General features: G+C 34.2%; 1 protein-coding gene across 4 annotated transcripts in view; it reads right to left on the bottom strand.

The window, feature by feature from the left end:
- Positions 1–24,190, bottom strand: part of Mcm5 (Minichromosome maintenance 5) — a 253,686-nt gene that overhangs the window by 137,765 nt on the left and 91,731 nt on the right. For all 4 annotated transcript variants that reach the window (XM_089092199.1, XM_089092201.1, XM_089092200.1 and 1 more), the window contains exon 8: positions 2,910–3,103. In XM_089092199.1, the coding sequence (XP_088948325.1) occupies positions 2,910–3,103 (194 nt within the window). The remainder of the gene's footprint in view (positions 1–2,909; positions 3,104–24,190) is intronic.

The following is a 24,190-nucleotide window of genomic DNA, read 5'->3' as shown; positions in this document are numbered from 1 at the left end:
GCTATTGCGCTGCCTAGGAAAGAATAGTTTTCGAGCTTTTGCTTCCCTGTGTGCAACTTTTTTCTTTAGACTTCTTCAGAATTACTATACTATTCATTAATAAATTTTGGAATTCTACTACCTGGTCTCAATTTTATAAACACGGCATATTTTTTTTCATAAGGTAGTGCAGTTTTTCTTTGAATTCAGATCTCTTCCTCCCCTTCATTTCTTTTATGATTAAGGGGTGATCATATCGAACAAATGGCTATACAAGATGTGAAAAGAGCAAATTAAAATGAAAATATCTCTTTAGAATTTATTTCTCCTTCCGGCCTTCATGAAAATAAAAATTTCGAGAAGCTATCAAATTTGGTTTTCATCTTCGGCTGAGCCTACGTTAGGTCTAATATCAATCTTTATCAGATTTAAAATTCATTAAAAACCTGTGATAGCCTTTCTTTAAGCGTCTTGACTAGTGTCCAAGCTCGGCTGGAGTATACATCATGGGGCTCAGTCTCACAGCTTTTTCGTGGGTACTTGAAATTTAACGAATTTTAAATATGTTAGCACGAGTTACTCCTTACTTACGATTCTTTACCACGAACTGTATGATTAGCAAGCAGTATGATGATTAACCCTTACATTATTTTTAATCCCCATAATGACACCAAGACAACAGGGAACATCACTCATCTTTTATTAGCAAATACCGAGGGAAGGCAAGCAATTTCCTTGAGTAAAAAAGTGCTAATGCATCCGAAATAATCCGAAACGCATCCGAAATAAAATAGTCTAACTAAAAAAGGGTGCACTAGGCTCTTGTGTCTTGACAGCTGCGCCAAAAACCAAAATATTACTGAATTGATTTGTGTGGCTGGACTTATTAGATTGGTTACCATCCTAGCAATTTGCCACTAATCTAGTAATTTTTACTTCAGTAATTTCAAATGAGCGTCGTACTAACTTGCAAAGCAACTGAATGTCTTTTTACTTTATATTAATATCGTTTTGAATTTTTTTTAGTCTCTAAATTTCATTGATTAATTTAAAAAACCAACATATTTAAATTTGACAAACTTTCTACAACAATAAAAGAAGAAAAACAACATATATATAGAATAACAAAGCACCAAAAACATGTGCGTATAAATAATAAAATTCATTAGGGTTAAGCAATCGTTTGCTGTCAACTGATCGAAAATAAATGAGGTGTAATGGACAAAATACCAAGTTTACCAATGTCTTTTAGATTTCATGATTGTTTTTCTTTTTAATCCGAGAAATTAAATATTTTTTTCGACATTAAGTGTTCAATCAACCGATAATCTAATCACTAATACAACAATACAACATCACTATATAATCACTTATAATAAATCACTACAATCTACATAAAAATCATCACAATCTACATAAAAAAAATAATCACTAATAAAAATAAAACAGCACTTAAAACAAAGAGAAATGAGAACAAACTGGCCAAGAGAATTAAAGTACAATAACATTATAAACTAGAAAAAAAGATAAAAGAACTAATTATGCCCAAAAAAGAATAAAGAATCAGAAAGACTTATTGGCTATATGCCTTATGTAGATTGGTCTTTATGCCTTATGATCTGTTGAAGCACTTATTTTTTGTATTTTTTTTTTTCGTAAGGAAAACCGTTGCTCATTTCCTATTTTCTTTGGTAAATATATACCAAATCATATTATTGAGTTAGGACTAAAGTGAATATACCATTCAATACCTTGTTTTTTTTTTATTACGAATGTAATAATTTTTTTTATTATAAATGAATTTTAGCCCCCCCCCCCTATATATACCAATTCAGGGTATATATTTCTATATTAGGGGGGGGGGAGTATAGTTTAAACTTGCCCCCCATTTATATCAGAAACAAAATTTGCCCCCCCTAATGTAGAAATATATACCCTGAATTGGCATATATAAAGGGGGTGGGGGCTAAAATTCATTTCCGATAGAAATGATTATTATATTCGTAATCAGCATAAATAAAGGCATCGAATGGTATATTCACTTTAGTCATAACTCAATAATATGATTTGGTATATATTTACCTTTTCTTTTGTTTTAGCGTATATTCAACGTGCTGCAGTAGTATCATTCTTACAGTCCTATGCAAAAATACATGGCAGTAACGCAGTAATGTGCAACAACAGAATACGCAGTAATAGAGAAATCACAGAAGAAACAAAAATGACAGTGAATGGTTCTTTAAAACACAATTCTTTTAGTGAGGACACGGGATTTCTTTGCGTTTTTTATGCACGTTACCAAACAAGGGCCTTCGGGTGGATTTTGAGATGAGATCCCATATGTAAAAGTCTTTGTATAAACACGTCGGGCTCCTAACTAACGAATTTGGAACAAGGAAAAATTCATACATTCTTAATACGATTAGAAAAAAAATTAAAGCAATCCGCAACAAAATGTCCCGGATTTGCAAGATACGGTAGACCCAAATACAACTACGAAATCCCACTATGGTGTAACACTACTGAACTACTACTACTACTAACAACTCACTGCAGCACCATGCCACCTGAGTCCAACACACCTAAGCATGTTTCTCCTTCCTATTAATCTATTCAACGCCTTCCTCTTTAACTGTCCCAAGAAGTTCCCATTTCCCTTAAACCTTTTCTTACAACATCCTCCCATCCCATTCGGGTGGGAGGATTAAGACCAAAAAGGCAAGCAAATGGCAATTTTAAGGCATTTTGCTCATTATAAATAAATCAAATAAACAATTTTGCACTATTTGAAGCAGAAGTACTTTGGGAATTTTTATATACGGATTTAGTCTATATATTTCAAGTGCTTCCACGAGCCGAAGAACTTTGGAATTTTTTTTGTTTAAGGATTTAATCTATGCATTTGACTAAATAAACAAAACTTTGTTTACCGTTGTTGGATCTCGATTAACAGAAGCAGTAAGACCAGCAGCTGATGATCCTTTTCCTGAGGTATAAACACCAATAGGAGACACTTTCTCGACGAACTTCAATAATTGACTTTTAGCTGTACCTGGATCTCCCAACAGAAGAACATTAATATCCCCACGTCTGGTCAATCCATCGGGTAGTCGCTTTCTAGATCCTAAAAATAAGAATTTTTGAACAATTATCATATTTTAATAATTATCTTGACCAAATTATAATTTGATCTTAATGAGCTTGTTAGTTTATCTCAATTAAAATTGATATATTGGTTTGAATTTTAAATGCTAATCCAACATTTGTTAGGAATCAGAAAAAAGTTGACACCTTCTCAACAAATTTCAACTGTTGACTTTTAGATGTGCCTACCTCGCAAAATAGAAGAACAAAAATATACCCACGTCAAGTCAATCCATCGGATAATCGCTTTCTATATCCTAAGAATAACAATTTTTATAATTAATATTGTTATATTTTAATATTAATCTTGAGGTGAGAGCAATAGGGAATACGTAAAATAAAAGTTAAATCTATACTTTCTCCTTGAAAAAGACTAAGAATAAGGTGGATAGGGCTGTCAATTGGTTGATGGGTAGAGGGCCAGACTTACTAATACGCCACTGGTCTAGAATCCGTGGATTTCTGGGGGTCCACTAAAATCCATTATTTTCCCTTTTTTTATTATTGTAAAAGAATGAACAAATAGCTGGTATGTCAATTTACTGACTGTAGAGGGCCACATTAACCTTAAGTTTTAGTCTTAATTTAAAAGAAAAACGAACACAAGAACTAAAACAGAAAAGCTTTATTATCAGTTTCGTGATAAAAAAAAAAAATCAAATTAACATATGAAAATATGAGCGATGAACAAAACGGTATCCATATTAGCCGCATCCATAAGGCCGCATCCAGGGGTAGGGGGTACTGAGTTTGAATCCCCCCTCCCCAAGGCCCTGTTTGACTTGTAAAGACGTAACAAAAATGTATATAAACAAATTTTTGATGCGTTTTAAGTCTTTTTGTGACCCCCTCCCACCCCCCAAAGTAAAATTCAGGATACACACTTGCATACGAGCTGCAAGATTCTTTTTCTTATAACTAATATTGACCCAATAACTGTACCACATGGTTTTTGTGAATCAGACATAATGATCTCGCCACGGCTTTCACAACTGCCTTAGCACAAACAGGTCTAAGATTCAAAAACGCACTTATAGAATCATCCATAGGATAATTCGGCTGCAAGGACTCAAAAGGCGTTACATTACACAGCATAAATTTAACAGGGGAGTGGAAGACTAAAAAAAATGCATCGATCGTTTTTTGGCTGTTATTAGCGACCAGTTTCTTATTCAAGAAGGGAGAAGGTACTTGGTGATAGAGCGTCATTAAGAAGCACTAACGAATTAAAAAGCATATAAAATGCCACTACTAATATTACCGAGCAACGTCGGGCAATTTTGGCTGGTTGATTCTATAAAAATGATTCATTTCAACGTCATCAAATAATTCATCTTATCAAACAGTTCGTGGTAACGAACTGTAAGTAAGGAGCGACCTGGCTCAATGGTAACTGAAACTCTAGAAAACGGGTTTTTGATACCAATAGATATATCAAAAGAATCAGATTTCAATGCTGATTTCAAATATATAACTTTCATCAGTTTAGTACTACCCATCAAAAGTTACGCGCCTGAGAAAATTTGGCTGATTTTCAAAAAAAGGGGGAAAGACCCTCTAAAAGCTATAGAACCTTAATCACACCATCATAAAATCACACCATCATATTCAGCGTATCAGAGAACCCTACTGTAGAGGTTTCAAGCTCCTATCTACAAAAATGTGGAATTTTGCATTTTTTGCCAGAATAAAGATAACGGATGCGTGTTTATTTGTTTTTTACTCTTTTTTTGTTTTTTTTTCCAGGGGTGATTGTATCAATACACTTGTCCTATAAGATCGTGGAATGGCTCATTCGAATAAAAATTAAAAGTTCTAGTTTCCTTTGTTGTGGACCAAAAAAATGTAGGGCAACTAGGCCATCTCCAACGCTTTTTTTTGCCAAAATCACCTGATCAACATTTTGAGATAGCCATTTTGTTCAGCATGGTCGAAAATATGATAAATATGTCTTTTAGGATGACTTATTCCTCCGAAGTACCCAGAGGGAGGGTTAAAAGTTATGAACTTTACCCAATGTTAACATTTAGTATTGGCTATTGGGAAGTATACAGAAGTTTTCAGGAGGTTCTTTTTCTGGTAGTGGGAGGGAAGGGTGGGTCGGTGGTTATGTTGGAGGATCTGTTCGTGAAGGAAGTTTTCATGGGGTAAGGGAAATGGCCATGAAGGGGGTGCCGGACTTGCCAGCATTATTTATTTGTTTTTGGGAATTATACAACAATTTTCAGTAATGATTTTTTCTGGAGGGGGGGGGCTAGAGGAGGGGGTTACCCTGGAGAATATTTCCGTGGAGGATGTTTCTTTGGGGTAAGGGACATTTCTATGAAGGGGGCGCCGTATTTCCAAGCATTATTTAAAAAACGATCAGAAATTAAATAAAAAAAAAAACAAGTTTTTTTCAACTGAAATGTAAGAAGGAATATTAGAACATAAAACGAACAGAAATTATAACGTATGTGAGGGGGTTATCCCCCAAGTCAATACTTCACTCTTTACGCTACAATTTTTTTTTAGTGCTTTCAAAAGAGCTATCTATTCTAATTAAACTGCCTTTGTGATTCAGGGGTTTGTGAATCAAAATTTTTTTTAACTTTTAACGTAAAGAGCGTGGTATTGACTAAGGGGAGAACCCCTTCATATACGTAATAACATATATGTAATAAAAAAAAACAATAAAAAACAAGCGATACGGCTCAATAGTAATCGAAACTTTTAAAAACGGAATTTTGATGTCAATAAATGTATCAAAATAATGTGTTTATAATGCTGATCCTAAATATATAAATTTTATTAAGTTTAGTGTTACTCATCAAAGGCTACGAGCCTGAGAAAATTTACTCGATTTTTTAAAGAGGGGGAAACATCCCCTACAAGTGAAAGAATTTTAATGAAAATCACACCGTCAGATTCAGCGTATCAGAAAACCCTATTACATAGGTTTCAAGCTCATATCTGCAAAAATCTGCAACTCTGTATTTTTTGCCAGAAGAAAAATATACGAATATAGAAGTTAGTTACGTAAGTTAATTTGTAAAGACATCCATTTAGCAAAAGAAAAGTAAAATTTTTATGCAAATAAAAGCTGCATTAACTAAAAAACGATCAGAAATTAAATAAAAAAAACAAGTTTTTTAAACTGAAAGTAAGGAGCGACATTAAAACTTAAAACGAACAGAAATTATTCCGTATATGAAAGGGCTGTCCCCTCCTCAACGCCTCGCTCTTTACGCTAAAGTTTGACTCTGTCTCACAACTTTATTTTTTAAAACAATAAAAAAATTTAGCGTAAAGGGCGAGGCGTTGAGGAGGGGACAGCCCCTTTCATATACGGAATAATTTCTGTTCGTTTTAAGTTTTAATGTCGCTCCTTACTTTCAGTTTAAAAAACTTGTTTTTTTTATTTAATCTTATCAAGAATCGCTTCAATATATTATGATAATAAATTAATTGAATTTTTTAATATAACGTTAAATTAGGGATTTAACCAAATTTAGTAAATAAATTTAGTGAGTCAATGGTATTTCATTTCTTCTTTTTAAAGAAAATATGGAACCTTCAAAATTTCAAACGATAATAACTAACAATCTTCGAATGCTTAGAGTCCAAATGAAAACGAATAAAATTTGACGTTTTAGAATTTGGGTTATAGATTTTCATTAACTTTGACTGGGGCGGGGTGGTTAAACGCATAAACTTTAGGGGAAACTGGCACCTCTTTCGTTGGGGTACCAAGGACAATTTCAAACTTCAAATGGCAATTCATGCAAACCCTTTTGTTTAGACTCTGCCTGAAGAATTGAACAGGTTTTGTCCAAAAAAAACTTCTCGAAAAGTCAAAAGTTACAGACACCTGAAAGCAATTAAATATGCACTTAAAAACATAATAAACTAAGGGAGCCGCTCCCTTTAGTAGTGGTGTGCTCCAAACTGTAACTCCAGACAATCTTTATATATTTAGATTCAAAGATTACCATAAAATATTAAAAAAAAGCCCTTGCCTCGCTGCATTTGTGTTTTAACAAATGAAAAATAGCATATTTCATGTTTTACTTATGTTCATTAAAATGATCTAATCAAAGTAACAGGCATTTGAAATTTACAAGCGAGTTTGAAAGGTCAAAAACGCTAAAAAGGCTTAATTTGATTGCGGCCTCCAAATGCTTGAAACTCTTGATCACACATTACTTCACGCTTGTTGTAAAATTCAAGCAGAATTGTAGAATTTTGTCGTAGAATTTGGGGTTCAGAAATCAATAGATTTGGATCAATAGATTGTAGAATTTGGGGTATTCAAAAATAGTTTGGGCTTCAGGCATTAGACATTCAGAAGTTGCACGCTGCACCCCATGAAGGGAGCACCGGTGCTCAAAGAAAGGATATATTCAAACTTCTCCCCAGCCTCGTGAACAATTGCCGAAGATATCCTGCATTCACTGCCTATTGTTTTAGATCATTAGTCAAGACGAATGGGAAACCCTGTAGAGCTCTCAAGATCTTAATACAGATTCACAAATAATAGAAATTTCTTGAACTGTGCTAATGGAATTTATCTGTGTTTGATTTTAATGACATCCTAAGGATTAATAAGATTCAAAGGATCCATCTAAAGTCGTGACAAAACAACCAAAGATAAGACAAATAGATACAAGACAGTTAATCGCGATACAAATGAATTGAGTGCAAAAACAGCATCCATGCATCTCCTTTATTGTGTTTGCATTTCACAGTTGATGATAGCTAGATTTATAATTAATAAGTTTTTTTTTTCTTTTTCCAAGACTAAATCAGGACTTGAAGTTCAAGACAATTAAGATGAGAAACAATATTTTGTAGCCCAACTTATAGGGTGTCAAAAATAAACATTTTAAAAAGAAAACCAGAATTTCAGAATAAACATACCCGAGATTGAATTTGTAAGGGATTCAAAACTAAAAAAACAAAAAAAAAAAAACAAGTTATTATCCCAGCCCCAGAAAGACAATTTATAGTTCAAGTAGTTCTTCAGATCCAACTAGCAGCGGTAAACACTGTTATAATGCTAACACTGCTTTAATATCAGTTGAATCTCTGAAAAGGCGATTAATGCTTCAAAACGACGCATATATTTTTTCATAGTTTTTCCAAAGTTGTTCAAGTCTTATTTCCATAATTTCGAATGTAGAATCGTCTATCTTTGTTTGCTAATGGTATTCTGCTAAATCTACACCCATTTTCTCCTAATGGTCATCGAATGGTGTCAAGAAATTTGCATGAAACAACCACAAAGAATCTGATTTCTGTGCCGGATAATGACGCGGTGAGCTGAGGGCCCACTAAAATATATGTGGCAACCGGATTCTGAAGTGGTTTCTGTCTTGATTTTGACCAAACCCTGTGCTACTCAAATAGACTGTCGCCATTCGAAACAACAACTGGAAGATTAGACTTGAATAAATTATAAAAAACTTGGTACTTTCCGTCCCTTGGCTTGAATAACGAGGAAAACTTATTGGCTTGAAAAACAAGATAAGTTGCTTGAACTACGATATTCTGCATATAAGCCATCTTTTCTTTTTCTTTTTTTTCCTCATATAGATTGGCACTGGAACATCGTAGAGAGCTGTTTAATGGGTCATTTTAAAGGCAATTTATATATTAAGCCAGAACAAATTAACTAAATACAATAATAGTTTATTTAAACCCTCTAAACGAAATACAACAGAAGAATGTAAAAAATGAAATAAAAGCGAAAAGAAACTTGTAACACTAAAACTTAATACAGCTCATATCAGCGACAGACAATTCAGTGCTTAACAAACTACTAAGTCGGCGTAACTAAAGCATCCATTTTCTCGCAAATTCAAAACTTCATAATGTCATGGTGTGTACCTAATTCGAAGTCGAAATCGAAATACGAAGAAAATATTTAGAAAAGCAAATAACAGCAAACGAATGTGTTTCCGTTCAGAAACGGTAAAAAAAAAACAATATCTTCCGAACCAGAACCAGGAAGAAAATATGAGGAGCATGGAATTCGTCAAGGCGACAGAGTATCTTCTTATCGGATTGACGCTTATTTTTCTGGAGAGGTCCAAAAGACTTTCCCAATTTCTCCTTTGAGGCATTAATGATGATCAACTGTGTTGCTCAAATTGATGTTCCATACGGGAATTCAAGGTACTGGAGAGTCAAAAGTAGCAGTGGCAATTGGCCACCCTGGGTGTTTGAGTCTAGAGGCTGATGGCAGTCAAAACAAGAAATTCTATCTTTGAAGAAGCAACTACTGAACCAGTATCAAGTAAACCAAAGTTAGTCTGTCAACAGTGGCCAGCAGTGACTGCCAGGCACGAGAATAACATCTTCCCAGTAAGAGAGATAATTCGCATCAATTAACAGATCCATGGCAAATGATAGTGTCTTATATTACCAGAAAGGATAATATCGCTTAAAATTGCTGAATTTAACAGAATTCGAATTTGATTACTTTTGAAAATTTGTACTTACATAGGAACGAGTGCGTTTTGACGCCACTGCTATAAAGACAGTAACATCCTGTGTGTCGGTATCTGTTACTATTTGATTTTAGACTGGAGGATCAGCATGGCTTTGTTTCTAGCTATCTTCTCAAAACTATTTAGACCAAGAATTGAAATCGATTGGATCATTATTTCTAGGCTTAGGCTAGACTTGGACCAAGTTAACTAAATCATTTATCTGTGATAAACCTCTACGTCATATAAAGGCTAATCAGTTTTGCCAAAAAATTGGAGTTGGGAAGAATATTGCTTTTTAGAATTATAACACACTAGAGGCAGCATTTCTTTACTAACAGTCCACATCAGTTGGACCTCAATAGAGGAATTCAAGTTAATAACATTTTCACATAGTTCCAGCAGTCCTAGGACAAATTTTTCACCCTCAGGGTGCTCAACTATTCTCTTGTACAGTTTATTCCTTGATACCCTCGCTATTATATTCATTTGACGTTTTCAACTTTATTATCAATTTCCTTGAGCGTTTTCACTACAAACTCTACCTCACCCTTCGCCCGTGTTCAGCTATTAAATATATTTCAAAATAACTGTTAGCACGAAGTTTCGTTAGTACCACAGAGACAACGTATTTGAAAAACACTACAGCAAAATGTCAGATGAATTAAATCCAGACTTAAGTTCTTCAGTTAAGATAAAATTAGATTTCGCAATTTACAATAAAACAGTGAACGAGCATTCTCACCATATTTACCAAATTAGCTTCCCTTCCATTAGTTTCCAGATTAAGTCACCAGAGAGAATTTGGGGATTGCATTATATTTCATCTTCAAGACGATACAAAATCCGTCTCAGGCACTTCTTGTGTTGGTTAGATAAAATTAATTGGTTATGTTTAGAAATTTCCAGGCACTGCAGTAATTTCTTTACTAACTTGGAAGCTCTAACTACTGAAGCAGCAAGAATCATTAAGACAGTTAAGCCGTTGTGTGGGCACTCAGATCTCAAGGCGTCTTTTATGCCTTCAGTAGTTTTGCATAATAATGTTGTAGGTAGCATCAATCTTTGAGCCTTGTTAAAGTTTATTTTGGCTTTAAGGGGATTTACAAAATAAATTCTAGAGAAACCATAAGGGAACATATAGGAAAAATATTTAAAGTGTAGGAAACCATCTAATCGATTATGCAGAATAAATTAGAAAATATGCACTATATGTCTGAGAAACCTGAAGGCAAATTTTTTAATGTTTTTCGATACTATTATCACAGAAAACATGATACACTCTCTTGATAAGCCGGTTTTGTCCCTTAAATCCTTTTTTTAGGTGAATCTTGCCTGAATAGCAGAAATTAACGATTATTTTAAATGCAATTCAAACTGAATCGATAATTTATTCTTGGCGAGTTGATTTTGGATTTTCCAGTCACGAAAACTTAACCAAAAAAACATTCTTCATTCCTATTTACTTAACAAATATGGAACTAAACGTCGCTAAATAAAAAAATACGCATAGCTATAGAGAGAGATATATTTATTTAAAAAAAAAAAAAAAAAAAAAAAAAAAAAAAAAAAAAAAAACTTGTTTCTCAAGATTGAGCAGATAAGTTACTTCTCGAACATGACAAGTTGCGACCATATCGCCAATAGGTTACTCATTGACCTAGTCCATTTGCCAATTGAAGCTAGGGAAAAGATGACTTCGTAGATATGCAGACTCACGAAGCAGCCAAGAAAACTTACTTAAGAGACTGGAATAAGCTCCTAGCCTGATAAAAATGACTTGAGGCCAGTATAACTCCGTCTCTCTGCTTGTTTCGAGGTATTGATATTTCCTATACATGGGAGTAACAGCAAGGATTTTCAGCCAGGAGAAGCACCAGCTCAAGTAGCTTCAATTATCTTTGTGAGTCCAGGAATAACTCCCAATACACTGTGAGCATTTGATCGTCTCGTATTGACTGGATGATAAAAATAAATAGCTTGCAATAATTTGAATTGTTTGTTGATAGTTCATTTTTATATTTCAACGATGATGAATTGATACACTGCAAAATTCAGCTGTGTCTTTTTTCGAATCACATGCCACCCTCCACCAAGTGGAAACTCAATATAAAAAAAGGTTCAGAACCACTGTTTCAAGCCACGCTTAATTTAAACAACGAAAATATGATAGGATAAAGTTCCTCCTGAGCCATTGCTGGCACATAGGGCGTCGAGTCGACGTTTCAGTTGCTGGATGTTTTTACAGGGACAAGGAGCAAGCTTGTTGCCCAACCTTGCTGCAGCGGGGATTGAACCCTAGTGCTCCGTATTGGAAAGCAGAGCATCCTTGCCTAGACATTTCATACGTGACATTTTGTCCGGAGTTTAGTTGAAGGCCAAATGAAAATACTGACAAAAGACAACAAAGCGAATATTTCGAGGAGACGAACACCTCTCTTCTTCAGCGCGAAACAAAAAAATGAGAGTGCCAAAGAAAAACCCAACAAGATCAAACGCGGAAAGGCAGTGTGAAAATAAAGCAACAAAACAACAAAACACCAATGAAAAAAACAAAAATTTTTAAAAGATGAATAAAATTCCCCAAAAGCCAAAAATTACAAGAATTAAAACCAAATACCTAAAAACCATAAAAGTGAGTCATTCACCAATATCCGCGATTTGCAAAAAATACAAAAATTTGAACTGCCATCAACGGATACTAGCGAATAACAGAGAAATAAAAGAAAACCCTTCATTCACTAAAAACAAAACAAACCAGCAATTGAATGAGTTGGAGAACTATGTCATCTGATTTTAATAATTGCATTCCTTGCAGACACTCTTTGAGATCCAAGGGGTTGTTGACGTGTCTGATTATGTGATTGGGAAAGTGGTACAAGGTTGATATCTGGGACTACTAAAGTATCGGCTTCTCTTTTGAGAAGCCGAGAATCTTTGAGAGCTTTTGAGAATCCCTGTTCAAAGCTAGACCTAAATGTTGGTACTTATGAATTTCAACAGCTTCTCTGTAGTGTTGGACAATACCTTTGTCATGCGAAATTAGGCTAGCTTTATTAAATAAAATAGTAAGGTTTTCCAAAACGTGCTCTGCAAGGGCAGTCACAATTTTTTTGTTTTTTTTTCGCTTTACAAACTTAAAAAGCGGAAAAACAGAAAATTTTGACCCTGCCCTTGCAGAGAACATTTTTGAAAACCCAGACCATACTATTTTATTTAATCAAGCTAGCTTGATTTCGCATGACAAAGGTATTGTCCAGCACTACAGAGAAGCTGTTGAAATTTATAAATACCAAAATTTAGGTCTAGCTTTGAACAGGGATTCAGGAGATTTAAGAATAAACGTGTCGTATTTCGGTTTTTCCAAAAGAGAAGCTGATACTTTCAAGCGCCGATGTTTTCATTTGGCCTTTAAAAACCCCATTTTTGCTCGTTTTTCTTTCTTTATGTTACGTCAGGCCAATGTGGTTTAAGAAATTATCTTAGTTGAAGTTCCTTCTACATACAGTTTCCTAAGCTGCATTGAATAGCCCCCCCCCCCCAAAAGTAAATATTTAGTTAGGGATATAGCGTCATAAAAATTATCAGTATTTGCATTTAAACCTAAGAAATAGTCCTCCATTTTCGTAAAACCCGTCACAAATCATTCAGTTTTTAATTAGCCCTTAAAATTACGTATTTATGAAATAAAAGTACATTTTTTCCATGTATTCTTTAAATAAGTGACGAACAGAAAAGACCTAAAATTAGTTTTTCCATTCTCCAAAAAAGTTGATGTCTTCTACATACGATGTACGCAAGCGTGGACTAGCAAAACAGATGTTACTTGATTTGCAATAATAAAAATTGTAATCCTCAAGTTTCGGCTCTTTTACTATTATTAAATAAAAAAAACAAGTTTTTTAAACTGAAAGTAAGGAGCGACATTAAAACTTAAAACGAACAGAAATTATTCTGTATATGAAAGAGACTGTCCCCTCCTCAATGCCTCGCTCTTTACGCAAAATTTTTTTATTGTTTTAAAAAATAAAGTTGTGAGACAGAGTCAAACTTTAGCGTAAAGAGCGAGGCGTTGCGGAGGGGACAGTCTCTTTCATATACAGAATAATTTCTGTTCGTTTTAAGTTTTAATGTCGCTCCTTACTTTCAGTTTCAAAAACTTGTTTTTTTTATTTAATTTTTGAACGTTTTTGAATAAATGCAGGTTTTGATCTTGGCTCACCGTACATGAATAATTAAAACAAAATTTTCATATTAATTTACTTTTATTTAGTTAAATGGCTTTCTCGAAACTTGTTTAATTTTATTTATGAACGTTTTTATTAGTAATAAATATACGAAACTTACGAATTAACTTACGTAACGAACTTATATATTCATATATTTTTAATACATTTATGAGGGGGTTCGCCCACTAGTCAATACCTTGCTCTTTAAGCGAAACTTCAAATTTTGTTCCAATTCTTTAGAAATGACCGCTTAATCACAAAGGCCGTTAATTAGAATAAATAGCTCTTATGAAAGTACTAAAAAATCTATGGTTTAAAGAGCAAGGCATTGACTACGGGGTGAACCCAATTATATATGTAATATTTTCTGTTCGTTTAAAGTTTCGATGTTGCTGCTGTTGTAGTTGAAATACTTGTTTTTTTATATTAAATTTCTGATCTTTTTTTAAATAATGCTGGGAAATCCGGCGTCCCCTTCATAGCAATGTCCCTTCCCCCGTGAAAACTTCCTTCATGGAAAGATCCTCCCACATAACCCCTGACCCCCCCCCCACCTACCAGAAAAAATCTCCCCTGAAAACGTCTGTATCAAACAGTTCGTGGTAACGAACTGTAAGTAAGGAGCGACCCGGCTCAATGATAACCAAAACTCTAGAAAACGGGTTTTTGATGCCAAGAGATATATCAAAAGAATCAAATTTTAATTCTGATTTCAAATATATAAGTTTCATTAAGTTTAATCTAACCCATCAAAAGTTACGTGCCTAAGAAAATTTGGTTGATTTTCGAAAAAATGCGGACAGACCCTTTAAAAGCTATAGAACCTTAATTAACATCACACCATCATATTCAGCGTATAGGAGAACCCTACCGTAGAGGTTTCAAGCACCTATCAACAAAAATGTGGAATTTTCCATTTTTTGTCAGAAAAAAGATCACGGATGCGTGTTTATTTTTTTGTTTGTTTTTTTTTTTTTTTTTTTTTTTTTTACAATGGGTGTTCGTTTAGACCAATTTGTCCCATAAAATATTGGGTGGGCGCATTCGAAAAGAAATTAAAACCTATATTTCCATTTTTAAGTTAAAAAAAAAATAGAGGGCAAATAGGCCTCCTCACACGCTCATTTTTTTCCCAAAGTCACCGGATCAAAATTTTGAGATAGCCATTTTGTTCAGCATGGTCGAAAATATGATAAAAATGTCTTTTAGGATGACTTGATCCCCCAAAGTCCCCAGGGGGAGGGCTTAAAGTTATGAACTTTACTCAATGTTAACATATAGTTTTGGTTTTTGGGAAGTATACATACTTTTTCTGATGATTTTTTTTCTGTTTGTTGGGTGAAGGCGCGGGTCGGCCCCCATATGGCAGGCGCTTGCCATGAACGAAGTTTTCATGGGGGAAGGGACATTGCTATGAAGGGGCCGCCGGATTTCCCAGCATTATTAAAGAAAAAGATCAGTAATTAAATAAAAAAAAACAAGTTTTTCAACTGATCAACTGATTGTGATTAAGAGGTCATTTTTAAAGAACTGGAAAAAAAAAATTTGAACTATAGCTTAAAGAGCAGGGTATTGACTAGGGGGCGAACCCCCTAATATACATGTTAAAAATTTATGAATATAGAAGTTCGTTACGTAAGTTAATTCTAAGTGACGTATATTTATTACTAATAAAAACGTTCGTAAATAAAATTAAACAAGTTTCGAGAAAGCCATTTAACCAAATATAATATGCAAATTTTGTTTTAATTATTCATGTACGGTGAGCCAAAATCAAAACCTGCATTAATTCAAAAACGTTCAAAAATTAAATAAAAAAAACAAGTTTTTTTAACTGAAAGTAAGGAACGACGTTAAAACTTAAAACGAACAGAAATTATTCCGTATATGAAGGGGCTGTCCCCTCCTCAACGCCTCGCTCTTTACGTTAAAGTTTGACTTTCTCACAACTCTATTTTTTTTAACAATAAAAAAACTTTAGCGTAAAGAGCGGGGCGTTGAGGAGGGGACAGCCTCTTTCATATACGGAATAATTTCTGTTCGTTTTAAGTTTTAATGTTGCTCCTTACTTTCAGTTAAAAAAACTTGTTTTGTTTTATTTAATACTTCCCAATAACCAATATTCTATGTAAACATGGAGCAAAGCTCATAAATTTCAGCCATCCCCCTGGGGACTTCGGGGGATTAAGTCATCCTAAAAGAAATACTTATAATATTTTCGAACATGCTGAACAAAATGGCTATCTCAAAATTTTGATCAGGTGACTTTGGGAAAAAAATGAGCGGGGGAGGGGGCCTAGTTGCCCTCCATTTTTTTTGGTCACTTAAAAAGGGAACTAGAAATTTTAATTTCCATTCAAATGAGCCCTCCCACGATATTCTAGGAAAACTGGTTCTATACGAAAACCCCTGGGAAAAAAAAAAAAAAAAAAAAACAAATACAAAAGCACCCGTAAACCATCTTCTGGCAAAAAATGTAAAATTCCCCATTTTTGTCGATAGGAGCTTGAAACATCTACAGTAGGGGTCTGTGATACGCTGAATTTGAGGATGTGATTTTAATGAAGGTTCAATAACTTTTAGGGGTCTTTCCCCCTTTTTCGAAAATCAGCCAAATTTTCTCAGGCGCCTAACTTTTGATGGGTAGGATTAAACTTGATGAAACTTATATATTTGAAATCAGCATTAAAATGTGATTCTTTTGATGTATCTATTTGTATCAAAATACCGTTTTCTAGTGTTTCGGTTACCATTGAGCCGGGTCGCTCCTTACTTACAGTTCGTTACCACGAACTGTTTGATTGTACGTCTCTGATTGTTTACCAAGCATTACATATTTCAAACCAATAATATAGAACGACCCGCATCGATGGTGACAAAAACTCTAAAAAATAGATGTTTGGGAAAATGTACTTTAGAGAATCTACATACTATAGTGATTCCAAATATACACAATTTCGCAAGTTTAGAGCATCATATCAGAAGTTCTTACCCCTCAAAATTTGTCAACTAACTTAACTGCCCAAGAAAAGATGTGTATCAAGATATTATTCCTTTGGACATAAACTGAAATCCGAGCCAATGGTTTGGCCATATTTGGCAAAAGTATTTGAGAATATAATGAAACCAGCAAAACTCAACTATCTGAAATTTGAAAAAGGTAAGGAAGGAGCAGTTTCTACTTCGTTTCAAAATACGACACACTTTAATAACTAAATTAAAAAAATGAATAGCAACGACAAGCTGATTTATATTTGTGGGATCTTCATACCCGTTTTAGATGGAAGAATCCCATGTTTCGACCTAGTCTACACAGAATGGTTCACTGATTTTGCAACCCTACTTCCAGCAGGAAAAATAAGCATTCATCTACAATCAAATTCATACAGATCTCCCAGGGGTTGCATGAAGTTCCCATTATTATCAGGGGAAATCCCCTCTTGATCAGTCAAAATGACCAGCATTCAACCACATGTTGGTCCAAAATACACTATGCTTCAGAAGGACCTTTGCACTTTTAGTTACTTTCGCCTTCAAAAAATAAAAATAAAATAAAAGCAGAACCTTCTATTTACAGTTTCTTTCTAATTACCAATTAAAAGTTTGGGGCAAAGATAGTGACCCAAACTAGTAAAGTATGTCTAGTATCTGATTAGACAATAAAAAGAAGATGCTGTTTTGGTCTCTAAAATTTGCACAAGGTCGGGAAAAGTGCATACAATCCGCTTTTGTATCAAGTAGGGAATAAAAAAAGAAAGGAAAGATTGTGAAACCCTCTGTTAAATTATGAACAATGAAAAAGGCACGTTTTGGCTTATGACAACCGAAGCTAAGCATTAGAAAATTAATTCATTCTTCATCCCCTGTAGATATATTTTCTCTTTTTTTATATATTTTTTTAAATAGCGTTAAACCATCTGTAATAGAAACTTTTTCTAGCTTTTGCTCTTCTGTCATCTTGTGTAGGGCTTCAATTTTTCACTAGACGGTTTTTTTTTTATCATACTTGCAAAGTTTGCTAATTTGATGAAGTTTGTCTCAAGTTATTTTCTTTAGGCATTTCAGCTAAAAAAAAATTTGAACATTATAAAGTTATATTATAGATCCCAATCAAGTGTCATCAATTGGGGGCACTTTGAAAAGAACGATCTGGTCTCCATGTATTCTTTTTTTCCTGGCCACTTCGCATAGAAAGGGTAGACGTAGAAAGTTAGGAGAGGACTCTATCAAATGGAAACTGGATATTTTGGAGCCCTTTTTAAGAGTAAAAAGTGATTTGATTAAAGTAAGATGCAATTTTTCACAAAATCCCAACCAGGGAAATGAGCCATTTGTCCATAACATTAGATGGTATTATGGAACAACATTACTAAACTATAAGTGACATGTTGATTAAACTATTGGGTACAAATAAACTTTTGAATGATGATATAACGCTAATTAGCCCTATTCTAATTCGAAACTTAGCTCCGTTCTTATGCCGAAATTTAATGTGTTTTTTTGCAAAAAAAAAAACTATCAAAAAAAGGTAGTTAAACCAAATGCGTCTTCTTAAAAGATTAAAAATAAAAAAACTAGAAACTAGGGCATTGAAATGATTCTTCTTTTTAATGAAGGATCAATTTTAGAAGATTTCGATTGAACAAAGATTAGAGAACCCTACAAAAGACCTGGCGAAAGAACTGACGAATTTCCCAAAATTATTATCAATTTTAAGTTAGTCATTACTAATTTAGCTTCGGCTGAGACTCCAAACAGTGTACGTGCCTGAGTTATATAAGGGTAAAAAAAGAACATATAAAAAAAACCGTCAAAAGCGAAAATATAAAAAAAAGCCGATAACAAAAACAGTCAATTGCTTTATAGCTCAGAGCTTGAAATTTTGCAAAAACTAAATAAATAAATCGAAATACTTATGTGTCAATGTTCCAGATATCAGTTGGAATTGTTTGTTCCTTTGCTATTACGAATGAAAAATACGTTTAAGCAAGTTTTTCGTTTGCATCACTAAATAAATGCAAATCCAAAGAACGACCTGTCATTAGTACATTAGACGGTCGTGTTTGAAAATTTATCATTCCATAAACAGCTAAAGCAAGAAATTTTCCCATAGCTATTAAGTTCAATCGAGATTAAAGAGCCTTTTCTAGGGACAAAAGGCTTTCCAAACATTACAAACCCTTCTCTTCATTACGTTCTTGACGTTGACATAAATCGTATCCGTGAGTTGCATGTTATGTCGTTATTAAATCCTCTGAGAAAATGTCGTGTAAAAACTACTCAAATTGAAAGTTAGCCTTTTATCTTGCTTTAACACAAATTTAAACATTTATATGAAGGAGTTATAGACGCAAAAAGACCCTAGTGGGTTTCACTTACACAAATCATATAGTAGTGGCACTAGTATCAAACAGTTCGTGGTAACGAACTGTAAGTAAGGAGCGACCCGGCTCAATGGTAACCGAAACTCTAGAAAACAGGTTTTTAGCGTCAAAAGAATCAGATTTCAATGCTGAATTCAAATATATAAATTTCATCAAGTTTAGTCCTACCCAGTAAAAGTTAGGCGCCTGAGAAAATTTGGCTGATTTTCGAAAAAAAGGAGGAAAGATCCTCCAAAAGTTATAGAACCTGAATGAAAATCACACCATCAGATTCAGCATATCAGAGAACCCTACTGTAGAGGTTTCAATCTCATATCTGCAAAAATGTGGAATTTTGAATTTTTTGCCAGAAGAAAGATCACTGATGCGTCTTTATTTGTTTTTTTGTTTGTTTGTTTTTTCCCCCAGGGGTGATCGTATCGACCCAGTGGTCCTAGAATATTGTGGGAGGACTCATTGGAATTGAAATTAAAAATTTCTAATTCCCTTTATAAGTGACCAAAAAAATGGAGGGAAACTAGACCCTCTCCCACGCTCATTGTTTTCCCAAAGTGCCCTGATCAAAATTTTGAGATAGCCATTTTGTTCAGAATGGTTGAAAATATGATAAGTATTTCCTTTAGGATGACTTAATCCCCCGAAGTCCCCGGGGGGAGGGCTGAGAGTTATTAACTTTACCCAATGTTAACATATAGTATTGGTTGTTATGAAGTATACAGACGTTTTCAAAGGGGATTTTTTCTGGTAGTAGTGGGGTGGTTGGGTCGGGGGTTATTTGGGAAGATCTTTCCATGAAGGAAGTTTTCATGGGGGAAGGGACATTGCTATGAAGGGGGTGCAGGATTTCTCAGCATTATTTAAAAAAAAGATCAGAAATTAAATATATAAAAAAACAAGTTTTCCAACTGAAAATAAGGAGTAACATCAAAATTTAAAACGAACAGAAAATATTACATGTATGATTGGGTTCACCCTCTAGTCAATACCTCGCTCTTTAAGCCAAAGATTTTTTTTAGTACTTTCATAAGAGCTATTTATTCTAAATAACGGCCTTTGTGATTAAGGGGTCATTTTTAAAGAATTGGAACGATATACGAACTTTAGCTTAAAGAGCGAGGTATTGACTAGGGGGCGAGCCCCCTAATATACGTATTAAAAATATATGAATATAGAAGATCGTTACGTAAGTTAATTCGTAAGTTACATATATTTATTACTAATAAAACCGTTGGTAAATAAAATTAAACAACTTCCGAGAAAGCTATTTAACCAAATAAAAGTGAAATTAATATGAAAATTTTGTTTTAATTATTCATGTACGGTGAGCTAAAATCAAAACCTGCATTAATTCAAAAACGTTCAAAAATTAAATAAAAAAAAACAAGTTTTTTTTTAACTGAAAGTAAGGAACGACGTTAAAACTTAAAACGAACAGAAATTGTCCCGTAAATGAAAGGGGCTGTCCCCTCCTCAACGCCTCGCTCTTTACGCTAAAGTTTGACTTTCTCACAGCTCTATTTTTTTAAACAATAAAAAACTTTAGCGCAAAGAGCGATGCGTTGAGGAGGGGACCGCCCCTTTCATATACGGAATAATTTCTGTTCGTTTTAGGTTTTAACGTCGTTCCTTACTTTCTGTTAAAAAAAACTTGTTTTTTTATTTAATTACACTAGGCACCAGGTATACATTATAGAAAAGTAAAAATGCACTAGTGAATTCTTACTTTCCTAAAATATATGACATAGCTTTTCTTTCTTGTATTTATAGGTACATATAGTCAAAAATTTAGGGCTTACTAGCTTACCCGTCGCTAGTTGCTGCAATCTCAAAACAAAGGAAATTGATGGAAAATTCAACCACGGTAAACCCCCCCCCCCCCCAACAGAAAATTCCTCCCGGCCTATCAATAGCAATCGTGTTTTCAGATTCAAAGTATTTGAAAATTCCCCCGCGGCAATTCTCCCCGTGGAAAATTCCGGTTCTAGGCGTTTAACCCCCCCCCCCCCGGAGATTGCCCCCCGGTAAATACTCCCCATGGAAAATAAAGCTTTCCAAATTTGAGAATTTTATTTGAATTTAATTTTTTTAATTTCCGTAAGGGGAAGGAATTTTGGTACTTGTGTATTATGCGCCACTGACTCAAGTTTACGCTTTGTAAAATTCGACAACACACCGGTTTTTTCGTTAGTTTCTTCGTTGCTTTAGAAACAAATTTGGGCTATAGATTTGCACATTAAGGGGGGGGGGGGTAAAGTATAGCGGGTTTGCATGCAAAATATGTGAAAAAACTTGGAAAATCACTTAAATCAAACATTACATTTATTTTATACTGTGATTTTTTTTTTTTTTTTTTTTTTTTTTTTTTTTTTTTTTTAGTTAACAAAATTTCCAGATACCTCGCTATTCTTCTGTATTTTTTTAGTGGCCATATACCTAGAGAGAATTGTTTTCTGACTTCAAACAGTCCAGATACTTTACCCCCCGGAAAATACCCCCGCCCCCGTGGAAAAAAAGGCTTTTTAAATTTGAGAATTTTATTTGAGTTTTATTTTTTAATTTCCGTAGGAGGAAGGAGTTTTGGTACTTGTGTATTATGGGCAACTTACTCAAGTTTACGCTGTGTAAAACTCGAAAACAAAACCGGTTTCTTCGTTAGTTTTTTTCAGCTTAGCGCGAGACAAGACAAAGACAGGTGACAGAATATATGAGAAATATATAATTTGCGCTATATATTTGTACATAAGGGGGGGGGGGGTAAAGTATTTGGATAGTTTGAAGTCAGAAAGCGATTCTGTCTAGGTATATGGCCACTAAAAAATAATAGAAGAATAGCGTGGTATCTGGAAATTTTGTTAAATAAAAAAAAAAAAAAAAAAAAACCACACAGTATAAAGTAAATGTAATGTTTCATTTAAGTGTTTTTTCTAAGTGTTAAATGTTTTTTTTTCCAATGACCGTTCTTCAAAGTATTAAGTACTATTATTAGGTTAATGTAGTGTTTGATTTAAGTGTTTTAAGACACTTAATCTAATATGCAGAATAATTGTACCAAACACATTTTGCATGCAGACCCACTATACTTAACCCCTCCCCCTCCCCCCCCCCCCTAATGTACAAATCTATAGCCCAAATTTATTTCTAAAGTAACGAAGAAAGTAACGAAAAAACCGATGTGTTCTCAAATTCTACACAGCTTAAACTTGAGTGAGTGGCGCATAATAAACAAGTACTGAAATTCCGTCCCCCAACGGAAACTAAAAAAATAAAACTCAAATAAAATTCTCAAACTTGGAAAGCCTTATTTTCCGCAGGGAGGAGGGGGGTCCGGGGAGGGTATTTACTGGGGGTATTTTCCGAAGGATTTTCCGGGGGGTAAACGCCGGCCACCGAAAATTCCACTCCATGCGGATTCAATTTTTTTCAAACGTCAGGCTTTCCACAAGAGAGTTGATACCAGGCTGAATTAAGTTTCCCTTTACGCTACATCTATATGATTTACCTAGACTACTTAATTTATTTTGATGAAATATGCGAAGAGTCAGAAAAAGATATGCAAATCGATTATAAATATATATATATATATATATATATATATATATATATATATATATATATATATATATATATATATATATATATATATATATAGACAGATGAGTTTTTTTTTCAAGTTGGGGGTTATATGAGTTCTAACACCCAGAAAAAGGCGCACAATAGCCCAAAATATCCGGGTCTTAGTACGATATAGCGAGCTTTGAAAGGTATTTAGGGGTTTCAGGACTTTTGATCCTAAAAATAGAGATTTCCCGGTGAACAGCCCTCTAGTTCCAGGTATACTTACAAGACACCAAGAACACGTCGAAAGAATACTGTTAAGTCATTTTATCTACATTAAAACCGGTATTTGCACTTTCATTGCTGATGAACCAATCAGTGGCTCTAGAACTCATCAAGAGAAAAATAGAAGCCTTTACAAGCCTGTTAGCTTTTTTTTTTTCATGATTTCACCGTTTGTCTATTCCTCTGTTATCACAACTATTTCTAGGCCATGTTTGGGCATTTGATTATCCATTTACATGTATTTATCAAGGCTAAATGATTCTACGACAACCACTAAAAGAATAAACCTTCAAAAGCTCGATTCTAATAGTGTATATCAAACTTAAGTAGCGGCGTATTCTCTCCTCGAAAACTTATAACATTTCACCAGCAAAAAAGAGCTATCGGAATACACATTCAATACTGTTCCTTTCCTTGTCAGGACCTCATAATTAAGCGGAGAGGTCTTTTGAAATAAGACCCTCCAAATGTTTCTTTGATAGAAAGCTCATACAAACTGTAATATTAGAATAAAAAGACGAAGCCATTTATTTGCTTCTCAATGTCTCACCAGCAGAGAGGAGTATCATGTGCAGGTTTTTATTGGCGCTCCTTCATCTAATTTGGCCTCACGTTTAAACGTAAAAAATGACACATGAGAAATGTTGATTTTACATCTTAAAACTCAGCATTGGTGCCTCTTTTAATAAAAAGTTCTAATAAACTGCGACGGTAGCAATGAAAAGGCCAAGTCTTTATTTTCTCTCGAGCATATAACCAGGAAAGGAGAGCTCTTAAACAAAATGCTACTAAGTAATCGATTCATCCGGAAAGAGCCCTCTTGGGAAGTAATGCACTTACCCTTCGTTGCATTAAGGAAGGGCTAATGCCCTTTTCTTCAACGGAAAAATCTAATTTCATGCCACTTGTCTTTCTGCTGAAGGAAAAACAGAGACTTTCCTCAGTTTCCTTTTCCTCAATGCTTCCTGATATGACTTCACACTTCAATGAGTTTGATGTCATATAAAACAAGTTATTCTGGTAAACTCAATCAAACGTTCCTTTTTCATCTCGCAGAGTATGGATTTGCCTTACAAATTTCTGTACTTTAAGTTCTAACGGTTTTAAAGTTTCTTTATAAACATCCCACACGATTTGTGTTTTT

The sequence above is a fragment of the Artemia sp. Qi Xiang Cuo genome, chromosome 7 (genome assembly GCF_049724085.1).
Source record: "Artemia sp. Qi Xiang Cuo chromosome 7, ASM4972408v1, whole genome shotgun sequence".
NCBI lineage: Eukaryota > Metazoa > Arthropoda > Branchiopoda > Anostraca > Artemiidae > Artemia > Artemia sp. Qi Xiang Cuo.
The sequence above is the reverse complement of the archived record's forward strand: the minus strand, read 5'-3'. Positions and strand labels throughout refer to the sequence as shown.